General features: G+C 35.9%; 1 protein-coding gene across 5 annotated transcripts in view; it reads left to right on the top strand.

Annotated features, from left to right (window-relative positions):
- The window catches only part of LOC149550157 (golgin candidate 3-like), a 167370-nt gene extending 155535 nt beyond the window's left edge, over positions 1–11835 (top strand). For 3 of the 5 annotated variants that reach the window (XM_089793272.1, XM_089793271.1, XM_089793273.1), the window contains exons 14-16: positions 9780–9834; positions 9928–10113; positions 10539–11835. In XM_089793272.1, the coding sequence (XP_089649398.1) occupies positions 9780–9834; positions 9928–10113; positions 10539–10952 (655 nt within the window). In that variant the 3' untranslated portion in view covers positions 10953–11835. The remainder of the gene's footprint in view (positions 1–9779; positions 9835–9927; positions 10114–10538) is intronic. The other 2 variants (XM_089793275.1, XM_089793274.1) reach the window with 1 other exon arrangement.
- Positions 11836–12270: the final 435 nt, after the last annotated feature.

The following is a 12270-nucleotide window of genomic DNA, read 5'->3' as shown; positions in this document are numbered from 1 at the left end:
GTACCATATAATATAATAATAGAGACTGCAAGCTAAGTGTTTGATAAAATTACCATATAGTTGTGAATACTTGTAAGTAGATTTTGGGGGTATCTATCACAATTCCTTCCTCCATAATACATTTTGCTTCTTCTATAATGCTTTTATTAATGCTACAAGCCTTATAATATTATTCTTTCTGCGTGCCATAATATCACTTTATAGTTCTAGATGTCCTATAGCGGTGTACTTATAAGGATTTTTCCATTCAATATCGGCTAGCTTTATCAATTATATTAATGTTTAGTCTTTGTATAAATAAGTTTGACTATGAATTCATTTGCAATTTTGTCTTTTAAGAGACTTAAAAAAGACATGTATATTGTATTATTTATTTATTTTTATATTTTGTTTTTTGTTTCGATCAATAATAGGCCTTGGCCCCAATTGTTTTTATTAGTTATTAAATGTTATTTTTACGGCCTGTTCAAATGTGGGCACTAGGGGGGTGGGAAGGGGAGTGGAGAAAGAAAACTCCTAGTTTATCCCGAAACGTTTTTAGTCCAGCATTCATGAATACAACAAGCTTTTGCCCTGGACTAGTGAATGCAACCATACATGTCCAGATTTGCATTTTTACAACATCACCACTCTTAGTGATTTAGATTTACGTTTACATTTAGCTTTATTATATAATTACATGTGGCTTTATTACAATCCATACTTTCCATTCAGCTGACCTTCATGGCAACATTTGCAACTTCCTGCAAGACAAAATGCTTTCTTTGCCAACTAAGATCAAATTGTTAGTGTCCAAGAGTAAAGTAATCTAATAATCTGAGAAGTAGGAAATGATTCAAGTAATGGGTGCTGACATTGATAGGCTAAAAGAAATAGAATGGATTACTAATGAAATAAACAGCCTTTGATAGCTAAAGATTCGGGGAAACATGTTTGTCTAGGCTTTCCACACCTAGATTAGCAAGTTCATTTACTTGCCGACTTCCCTCCTTGTAAATATGATTAAAGATCGAATTTTTGAAGAGGGAAGTTAAGTTGAGAGCTTCAATTAAAAAGGAATTAATTTTCCAATTAGGGGTTTGACCATTTCTTGATGCATTAGTAATGATAGCTGAATCACTCTCAATTTCTAAGGTTTTTAGTTTCAAGCTTAAACCTAGCTTGAGTCCCTCAATCAATTCTTGAATTTCAGGTAAGTTGTTAGAGGTGTCTAGAATAGGGTGTGCTAGCAAAGCTATTTCAATACCTTTTGTCATTGTGGATGATACATCCAATACCTGACTTTACCAGATAGCTCTTAGAGGTGCCATCAAAATTAAGTTTGAACCAACCATTGGATGGAGGTGTCCATCTACATTCTTTTCTAATATTCGATTTGTCAGCCCCTATGCCTATAAAGGTTGGTATTTTTAACCCTTCCCATTTATTCGTAATGGAATTATTTCAATGGATCATGTCCCCTAGGTTTGTTGAGGGTACGGACATTCAATGTTTCTATGCTGCTAGCATTAACTTAATTAATGTGTTGTTTTGTAGGAAGATGTTTGCCTTTGAAAATCCTTCTATTTCTTTCTTTCCAAAGTTCCCATACAAGAATGGAAAGGGAGATTATCCGAACGGGTTGTAAAATGCTTTTTTTATGCAAAATGGGCCAACTTTGGAAGAGGGTCCTAATTTTGTCAAGAAGTGCTGATTTCCATCATAGTTTATAACAGAGCCAATGCCAACATTGAAGTACATAAGGGCACTTAAGGAGGATGTGATTCGTGGCTTTGATATTATTCTCACATAAGGGGCATCTACTTGGTCCCTCATATCTCATCCTAATAAATTTATCTGCCATAAGACTTATCCTATTTAAAGTGAGCCATGCAAATAGACATGCCTTGGGCAGGAAATTAGGATCGCATAAGAGAGTATGGGGAAGTTCAATTGTGGGTTTTAGATGTTTTTAAATTAAAATAGTGCACCTAGCTTTGGTGTTATAATCACCATTGCTTTGATCCTGTCCATACGAGGCTATAATTTTTCATATTGAAACTAATAGTTCTTGCCTAAGGATTTCTTGTAATCATTTCCTCTCTTCATTAGGAATATTAGTGATGTCAAAATCTTTTTTGCTCCATTGGGTATGTGAGTCTATCGTGGATCATGTTACATAATATTTAACTAGTTTATCCCATTGGGTTTTCAAAATATTTTTGGTAGTGTTTAGTGCTGGGCTTTAGATTTTTCCTTAGCCACCCCACGAATCTTCCTAGAAGGGTGCTTCCTCCCCTTGTCCTAGGTTCTGAGATCGATGGTCCTGGCTGAGATGTCTACATTCCATCATAAAGTTCCATATCCTTGGTCCCTTGTGGGAATTGGCTATCATTAAAATTGAGGAGGGATCTTGCCCTATCAAATATTTATTTCTAAGAATTCTACCCAGTTCAAATTTGGTTTGGAATATAGTCCCCAGATTAATTTGGCTCCTAATGCTTTACTTTGTTCTTCTACGGGGATTTGGGGGCAGAACCCCTATGATAGGGGTCAAGGCGTAGCGCCCCTTGTGGGGTCCAAGGCAGTGTCCAAGGTGGTGTTCTGGAGTCGCGCTTTGTCACGATAGGGCAAAGTCGAGGGGCAGGGTCCCTAAGGCCAAAAATGAATTTACTATTGCAAAGGCGTTGGGAGTTATTTTTCTACTGGATGACATATTCTAGCCCTAATCTTTTAAATGGCATAAGTCTTGTACAAAATGACCTAGGGTTAGGGATTTTATGATGTATGATGTTTTAGTAGCTTCACGCAACAATATTGAGTTGCAAGGGATTGCAGTTTGTAATCAAGTTGAAATTACTAGATGATAATATTGGACTTGTTTGGTGGACATAGCCCAGGGATTGGGTGAACTACATTAAATCTTTGTGTTTTTTTGTTGGCTTTTGTGTGCTTTATTTTAATTTGATATTGGTTTGTAATTGTTATTTCTGTTTGTCTAATCCTAACACTTACCACTTGGGTTAACCCTCTAGGGGGGCTTCAACCGAGGATGACTTTCTACTTTGAGCAGTTTATGGACGTTTAGGACAAGATCATTGTGAGCCCTTCATACCTCTCTTAGCATTGGACCCACGCATTCCACATCTCTTTGGGTTCTTTTAGAGTTGGGTCACATAAGCTAGACTGATCACCACATTGATAGAGAGGACCAAATGTGCCACCTTTGTGACTTGGGAGAGACTGAGACAAAGATGCATTTCATCTTCCGTTGCTCCATTTAGTACGAGATTCGTAGGAGGTTTTATTGCCTTTTCAGGGAGTGTCGCTCTCTCTACTTTCTTCGGATACATCGACTATTAGTGCCTAGCTCTCTATCTACATGAGTCTACAAGACTTTGGGACCACGCTTTGTAGATTCACTCCCCATCGAGATGACCCATTGATCAGCTCATGACCTCCTTTTTCTTGATGGTCTCTCATAGTCAAGGCTCCAAGTGGTTGCTTGGACCCTCTTCCTCTAGTCTCACCCGTTCCGTGAGGGCCCCAAGAGTTGCATGCAACAAAGTCCCCCTAGTAACATTCAAAGGAGACCGAGAATCTTCTTTCAACCTGTGCCTTATCCTTCGATCGTTGGCTTCTTCTTTGTGGTGACGGATAACTAGTGTGTGGCTTGTTGTCATCCCTACCTCTTGTTGTAGTTCTTTACTCTTTTTTTGCTTTCCTTGGACACTGTTCGGTGCTCCTACTGTTTGCTGGTCTCTTTTGTTATATCTTGGCAGTCCCTTAGACCCTCATGGTCTCTTGTTGGACATTAATAAATTTATCTTATCTTATTTTTATCTTATCATATCTTGTCTTTATCTTATCTGTATGTTTATTGCACAATGACAATTCAATTTGCTCCTTTGGTTGGTTTTCATAAGTTCTCTATGTAATTGGTTTTGTGTCGTTTCTATTTTTGAAGATTCTGCAAGCTTGAACCTTAGGATTTGGAATTTGAGGATTTGATATGTTGTATGAAAACCTAGGGCTTCGATGGGAGGGTCTGTTGTTTTAATCTTTGAGTTTCAAAAGCTTAGGTTTGAGGTTCATCTCGATGCCCTAGGGTTACTTCATTTTCTTCTAACCACTATCTCTCATACATTTTCTTGGCTTTTAGAATTAGTTCTCTCTCTTGTGTTGCCCACTTGAAGCCTCTGCTTCAGCAAATAATTTCTTGTTTTTGTATGTCCTTGATGAAGTTTCAAGTTTTGGATTTGCCTTAAATGAGCTTGAACAAAATCTTCAAACCCATGAGCGGTGTGGTTTTTGTTAATTCCAGGCGTTTGCCTTGGCTTGGAGGTCTATCGTGTGTCCTGGGTCACTGAATCTAGGTTTTGATCATGGATTCCTCTTCGACCTACATATTCAGCGGCTGCAAATTTAGATTTTGAGCCTCTTCTTCTAGTATCCAGATTTCCTTTGTTGTTGATGCTAATGTGGGTTATTTGAGAGCCCTAATCATAGGCGATGAATTTTATCTTCTTGGATCCATTCCCCTAAAAGTGCAAAACTATTGCCAATCCTCTTCTACCCTAGCTTAGTCGATTGTGAGCATTGTTGGTTTGGACTTCCCATTCTTCTTCAAGATGTAGACGGTCCCTTCTTATTTTTGTTTGCAAAATTCGCGTGCAGAGATATTTTTTTGATAATTTTTTTTTCAATATTTTTATTTATTATTAAATATATAATGTGACCATTTTCATGAGCATCAGAATTTAAGGGATTAGCCTATTATTATGTCCCTTGTAGGCTAATTATTGTCGATAGAGTGTCTTCTACGGCAAAGGCTTGATTAATGGAGGTTCTTGTCTTCTCTAGAATTTTGTATGTTCCAGTTTGTTTCATGTGGCTCATGTTGGACTTGGTTTGGGCTCAGTTTCATATAATTACTATTTATAGTAAGTCTGGGGTTGATAGAGATGGATCTTTTCTATTTTTAGTAAGGCAATCATACAAACAAAGGATGCTGTGGTTGACTCCCTGGTTCGGACGGCTCATTAAAATAATGAGTATTTAATGAGATATTAATATTTTAAGTATATTAATATTTCAAGTGTCTTTTAATGATGCTTTATTAATTAAGTTATAAATTGACTCTATAATGTTGAGGATAATGAGTAATTAATACTCATTTATTTAAAAAGTGCTTTATTAATGACATATTGTAAAGTCAATTCATTATTATAAAAGCAAATATCAGAATCATTAAAGATGCTTGCTAATGAAGATTCATAGGGAAATATTATAAAATAACCTTAGAGAGAAATAAAAAGACATTCTATTGTGCATTTGATAACTTTGTTTGTTGGAGAGGAGATTGAAACAAGGGTTTCAAAACTACAACTTGAGGAATTGTAAATTCTCTAGTCTGCAGCACTTTGAGCTAATTGGTGGTGAAGTGAGGGTTTGGATCCATATATTTTTCAGTGATTGTTGGCAGGCATAAAAATGAGTCGGCATTATTATTTTTCCCAGCCATTAGCCTGTGTATGAGACAAATAAGGCAGCCACGGGGCACACAGAAGCCACGTGAGATAAATAAGGTTAATCGTTGATTGATAAGGCATTTTTTTGAAGTATTTGGGCCCGTTTTGACTAGAAAGTATCTCCATTCCATGTTTGCATGCATTGGCGCCACTCGCCAGGTTGTAGTCAAATTCTGAGAGCTGCAATTCATCTCTGGGTTCCACTATGCCTGCTATATTATTTCGGGTCTAATATTATTTGTTAAGAGTTTATGTTAATGTTATTTGTTGGGTTCTGATTTGAATTCAATAAGTTGTAATTGCTAATATTGGCACATCTTATAGGAGGGAATGTTACATTACACATTTAATAATAAATATTAAATAATAATATTAAAACATAAAAATAAAATAAGTTCTTCTATTAAAAAAATGTCTGCACATGAATTCGTCGAATAAAAATGAGTCAGCACTATTATTTTTCCCAGCCATTAAAGCCTGTGTATGAGACAAATAAGGCAGCTGCAGGTCACACAGAAACCACGTGAGATAAATAAGGTTATTCGTTGATTGCTAAGGCATTGCTTTGAAGTATTTAGGCCCATTTTTTACTAGAAAGTATCTCCATTCCATGTTTGCATGCATTGGCACCAGGTCATAGTGAGATTCTAAGAGCTGCAATTCATCTTTGGGTTCCATTATGCATGCTATATTATTTCAGGTCTAACATCATTTGTTAAGAGTTTATGTTAGTGTTCTGAGACTTTGCAAGTCCGAGGCAGAGGCAGCCTTTCCGAGGAAAATGGCCTCTGGACTCTGACTTGGCCGAGTCCTAGCAGAGCCCACGTGGACTCGCCGAGTCCCAAGCCCAAGACTTTCACAATTTTTTAAATAAAATAAAATAAAATATTTTTTACAAAGAGATTTTTGGAAGGTGTTTTTTTTCAGTGTATATTAATTCTGAAAATGATGTTGTTGTATGTTAGGAATTTATTAAGGATTGAATCTTAAATCTTAAATCTTCAAATTTATGTCTGAAAATCTTGAATATTATAAGAAATTTAATGTTTAAATCTTCAAATGCCATTAACCAAGTTATAGCAAATTACACAACTGAATAGCCCTGCATCTCAAAATGAAGGATAGTTACCCAAATTGAAGGCTCACTGCCAATATTGGTTACTTATCTGGGTTTCATTATGAAGTCGCTTTCAGCATTGTAGAGTTCAGTAATGCTGTACAGATATTTTCAGATTTACATATATTTGTGTTAGAATTCTATAATGACGTATATGAGTTTTTTTTTTTTTTTTTTAGACTTAAGTGTTCATGAATGTTAGAACTCTCTAGTGTTGTACATAAAGTTATAAACTTTCAGACTTACCTGTATATGTGTTGCTGCCTATGTCCTTGATCATTTTCTTGGCAAAACTTTGTAAGCCAACTATAATTATTATTAAAACACTTTTACCGTTAAAGGTTGTGTTTCACCAAACAAATTGATGGACATACTTGAGAGTCTTGTTGTTGTCTACAATGCGCACATAAGCTATAACAAACATATTTCTCAATATCTAAGTCTTCCATGACTTATCTTAGGCGTATTCGTAGGAGGGCATAGGCTACTATGAACCTTAGTCTTCTACACTCTAGCTGATATTTTGATATATGTTTTCGACTTTTGATTCCATGGATTTCATATATTGTAGACATTTGACAGTGACACTATTTTTAACTTTATATTATGTTATTCAGTTTTTTTCCTTCAGAAATTCGCTGTTATACTTGTGTGATCTATGCAAAATTGTGTATGAGTATTAAGTAGCTTCTATTTATCTCAATTATTGTGTATTTGATGTTAATTGACTAAATGATGCATGAAAAAATCTTTAAGTCCTTGAAAATCTTTGAATTTCATGGGTTTTTTGATTTGCTGAGTCCTGGTCGAGTCTGAATCAGAGTTGGATTTTGACTTTCCGAGTCAAAAGCGAGTCCAAGTCCCGTAACTATGGTTTATGTTAATGTTGTTTGTTGGGTTTTGATTTGCATTTAATAAGTTGTAATTGCTAATATTGGCACATCTTATAAGAGGGAATGTTACATGCCAAATGTTTGATGTAATGTTCATATCTGTATTGTTCATAATCAGCATACTAGTTTTCATTTCAACTATATGACGAAATGTCCATTGGCTGTAGGTGCACACTTCACATTTAGAAGTCATATGTTTGCATTCAATAAGGCAAAAAAAATTGCATTTGCATTTTAGTTCTTTGCTTAGATATCTTAGCAATTATTTGCAAGCATTTTAACTTCATGAAGCAGTTTCAAGTAAGCAAAAACAATCTGAAAATAAAAGACAGCGAAATAAAGGTTTCATGCAAAGTGTTTAACAAATTGTCAAACATCCAAAATTGAAACAAATTCAGTGTTTGTCAGAGTTAAAACCACAGAGGTTCTTACAAAATATTATTTCAAAAAGGGATATTACAGAATGCACCTCCACTCGTGCCCTTTCTATTATCAATACTGCTAGCTCAATCTGCATCTGTGTATGCTGTCAGAAAAAAATCTTCACGTCTTGGATACCATAAACCAAAATCCATAGTACCTTTCAAACATTTGAATATCCTCTTTACTGCACTCACGAGTCTCCTTTGGTTCAGCCTGAAACCAAGCCACATAACCAACTTCTTGCATAATATCTGGGCGTGTAGCCATGAGATACATTAAACTCCCAATCATTGACTTGTGCAAAGTTTGACTGGCTTTAGGAGTTTCATCATCCTTGCTCAACTTGCCCCTTGTAACCATGGGGGTACGCAGGATTGCAGTCTTCGACCTTGAACTTCTTCAGCATTTCCCTTAACACACGTGGTTTGAGAACTTGACCGTAATATTTACTAACCTATAAAATGAGACAGCTCACCAAACATCGATATTTCAAATTCATTCTGCAAGGTAGTAGCAAATTCTTTACACATATTTTCAGTGTCGCCTCCAAAGAGTATATCATCTACATAAACAACAACAGTTAGCATGTTATTTGGTTCATTTTTGACGGAGATTATTGTTCACAAAACCTCTTCTGTATCCTTGCTGCTGCAAGTATTTGCCTGGTCTAGAATAGCATTCTTTGGGTGCTTGTTTCAACCCATACAGTGCTGTCTCCAGATTGCAAATGTACTCCTTATTTTCTGAAATAATAAATCCATCAGGCTGTTCCATATAAACTTCTTCCACCAAATTTCCATTCAGAATGGCTGATTTTACATCCATTTGAAAGACTTTGAAATTCTTGAAGCTTGCAAAAGCTAGAAACATTATTGGTGCAATTGTTTCTTCAAAGTCAACACCGCCAACTTATGCATATCCCTTGCACACAAGCCTTGTCTTATATCTTACAATTTGGCAAACTTTATTAAATTTATTCCTAAAGACTCATTTAGTTCCAATGACATTCTTATCTTTGAGTCTTGGAACAAGTTCTCAAGTTCTTTTCTTCTCAATTTGATCAAGCTCTTTGCCCATTGCTTCTATCCAATATTTGTCTTTACTTGCCTCTTGAACAATCTTTGGTTCGATTTTTGACAGATGTATCTCCATTTTCTGAATAATCTATCAATCTTGTTGTTGCTCTTGGTCCATCACCTCTTATTATCAAATCTTCTAGGTGATGTCTTTGTATAAATTTAGGTGGTGACATTGCAGAGGCTTTTGATGATGTCTCTGTAGGTGTCTTTGACAGTGTCTTATGTGCAATTGTTTCAACTACACTTCCTTCTACACTTGTTTTATCTTCCTTGAGCTCCTTTGTATCTAGAGCATCTACTTGTATTTGTTTTGGAAGACCTCTATCTTCATCAACTTCAATGTTTGCACTTACAACAATTTTTGCGCAAGCTATTATTGTAGCATCTATAAGCCTTACTCTTAGAAGAATATCCAAGAAAAAATCCCTCATCAGCTTGAGTCAAATTTACCCAGATTATCTTAGTTACCAAAGGGCAGCCGCGACAAGATATGGTTCAGTGGCTGTATTATAGCTAGGCATTATTAATCCTAGTCCCAATTTCGACTAATGAAAGAACTTATGCTGGTTGGTTACAATTTATAATTCTATTGAACTGTAAATTTATCAAACAAGTATCCTTGAATTATATAAAAATAAGTGAGTTTTGCTTATATCAAGGAAAAGGAAGATTTTAGTATCTGAACTCCAATTGCTTTATTTTAGCATTTGTATAAACTAATAGTAAACTAATTTATTCATTCCAACACCTGGTACAGGCGCATTGTGATAAAGCTACTTGTAACATATTTCCAGCGGCAGCATAGCAAAGAGGTGCTGCATCCTAACATAAGTATTTTTTTAAAATCAGGTTGTTTTCTTCCATGAGCTGGTTGTGATTGTGATTGTTTTTCTGAGAATTCACAGGTTCTAGATCTAATGGTACGTATGCTTGGCTTCTCTGAAGAAGATAAGCAAAGGATTGGTCTTGCTCAACAAGGAGCTAGCAAAGGTGTTGTTCGAGGTGTTCTGGGTTTTCCTGGGCGCCTTGTTGGTGGCATCATGGGAAGTGGCTCATCTCAAACTTCATCTCCAGTACCATCTGACAACCAGGTAATAACTAACATAGAGAACTCCAGTTAGGATAACTATTCAGAAGAGAAATCGGAAGTTGTTGGTTAATAATAATGGGTAAGACTTTTGACAGTTACAATAAGTGATATATAACTTATGTTTAAATATTGTATTTCATCTGAAAAGTTGAGTCCACAAACAAGGTACTCTGCTTATGAAGGTTCATAAGATGTAGCAGGGCAACTTTGCTTGCTTCTGGGCCACTATCCTTTTTTGTTGTTATTGAGGTTTTGTAATCCCATGACCAATAAGTGATATGTTCTATGCTGGTCTTTGTTGATGATATTGCCTATTCATAACTAGTTGCCTGCCAATGTATTGCCCTGCAATTTTTTATGTTTGCTACAGAAATTCCATATTACTATTCTCTTCTTTCCAAAAAAATAACATATTGTGAATTTCAGTCCTTTGCAGATCTTTGGGTTGATTTCCTTCTTAAGGAGTCTGAAGAGAGAGAGAGAAGAGAGAATGCAGAAACACAGGATAGAGCTGGAGTCTCTATGCAGGGTCAAGCGATTGCATCTGGTGTTTCAAGAGCTCTGACTGCTTCAGAAACAAGTACAAGTTCATCTGTCAGAGGTGATGTCACTTTAAAATCTCCATTTAGTTCACAGGAAATAGCACATTCAACAGGTGGATTTTCAGACATTCCAATGACATTCTCATCTACTGAGCAGCCATTGAGGACACACGTTTCAAAAGAAAGTCGGTGGTCTGATTCTGCTGATACAGAATTTTCAACAGTTCCTTTGAATTCTGCTGCTTCACCTACACTTCCAAGCAGTATACGACATTCAAGGATGATGCCCAGGCCTTGAGCTTGCCATTGTATTGTAATGGAAACAGATTTCTTGTACAAGGTAGTTAATATATATCAGGCTGCTTGATTTACAGTCATTAATCCCTTAGGTTTTATCTTTTGGAGGAAGTCATTTTTTGTTAAAAGCTGGTAGCATAAAAATTTCAGTATGTAGCCCTCCAGCCAAGTGTCCCTATTAACTTGTTAAATATTTTTAAAGATGGCAGAGTATTTTATAGGGGAATAAGTAGGTATACAATATAGAGATTCTTTTAGGCTGCAGGCTTATTTGGCTATTTTGTGCATAGGCCTGGACAATACTGTGGCCTCAAATATCTTTGTAATTGTTTCTATAATGGATTCTTTCTCTCACGAAATGTGATCAGTTGTAGTTTATCTTATGAACTGATTGTCCAGTATTTTTTACCCTAGTCAAGGAAATATGCAATGGTTATTTTTTCTTGGCTAGTCCTTCATTAAGAAGATGATGAGGCCAGGATGTTCGTATTTTCTTTTACCTGGTGCACAGCCTTCAAGAGCACAGATGCAAACAGATTTCTTACTGGTGTTCTTATACTCCTCGTCGTCAAGGCAGTTATTCAAGGTTCCATTACAAAGGTTGCCACTTTCGATGACCTTCAGTGCTGCATTTTTTTACACAAAAGTATTTAGTTGTTGTCAGGAATGCTATGCCTACAACCACAATTTCCATGGCATCAATGTAATATCACATGCAACCCCATTGTATAGATCACTTCATGAAAGCTACCATTCAAGGCACATGATAATTGATTCAAATTTGTATCTACGTGCATTTAGTTGTCACAGAAAGATCTGAGAGGAGTAGAATGTATTATGCTGCTCCTCGTGCTTTTGAAAATGACGTCAAAGTGTTACTCTTACATGTGCTGGTGTAACTTCTTGCTTCTCAAATCTTAGCACTTCTTATCAATTAATTTTACCATGGTAAAAAGTTGGAAGTGCTTTGGGTAAATTAATTGGCTTAAAGCAAGTTGGAAAAGGATTGCTCTTTTTTGGTTATTTCACACGTTCAATCAAGCCATTTTAAAGAATTCTTTTAAATAAATTTCAATACAGTTCATGCCTCTTTCAGCTATCAAACTAAAGATTCCACAAACAGTTCATGCCTCTTTCAGCTATCAAGCTAAAGATTCCACAAACAATTAGTCTAGTCATACGTAAGTGAAAGTATCTAAGACACTTTATATAAATTAGACCTTATGTCTTGAGAAGGAGGAGCCTGAGAATTAAAAAATGCTATACATGTTTTCTCTTTTGTTATGGTGTCTTGAAATGCACCGTTTAAATATGTTTTG

Source organism: Cupressus sempervirens, chromosome 7, assembly GCF_028749045.1.
Source record: "Cupressus sempervirens isolate cs-2001-9-10 chromosome 7, ASM2874904v1, whole genome shotgun sequence".
Lineage (NCBI taxonomy): Eukaryota > Viridiplantae > Streptophyta > Pinopsida > Cupressales > Cupressaceae > Cupressus > Cupressus sempervirens.
This window is presented reverse-complemented; position numbering and strand designations above follow the sequence as displayed.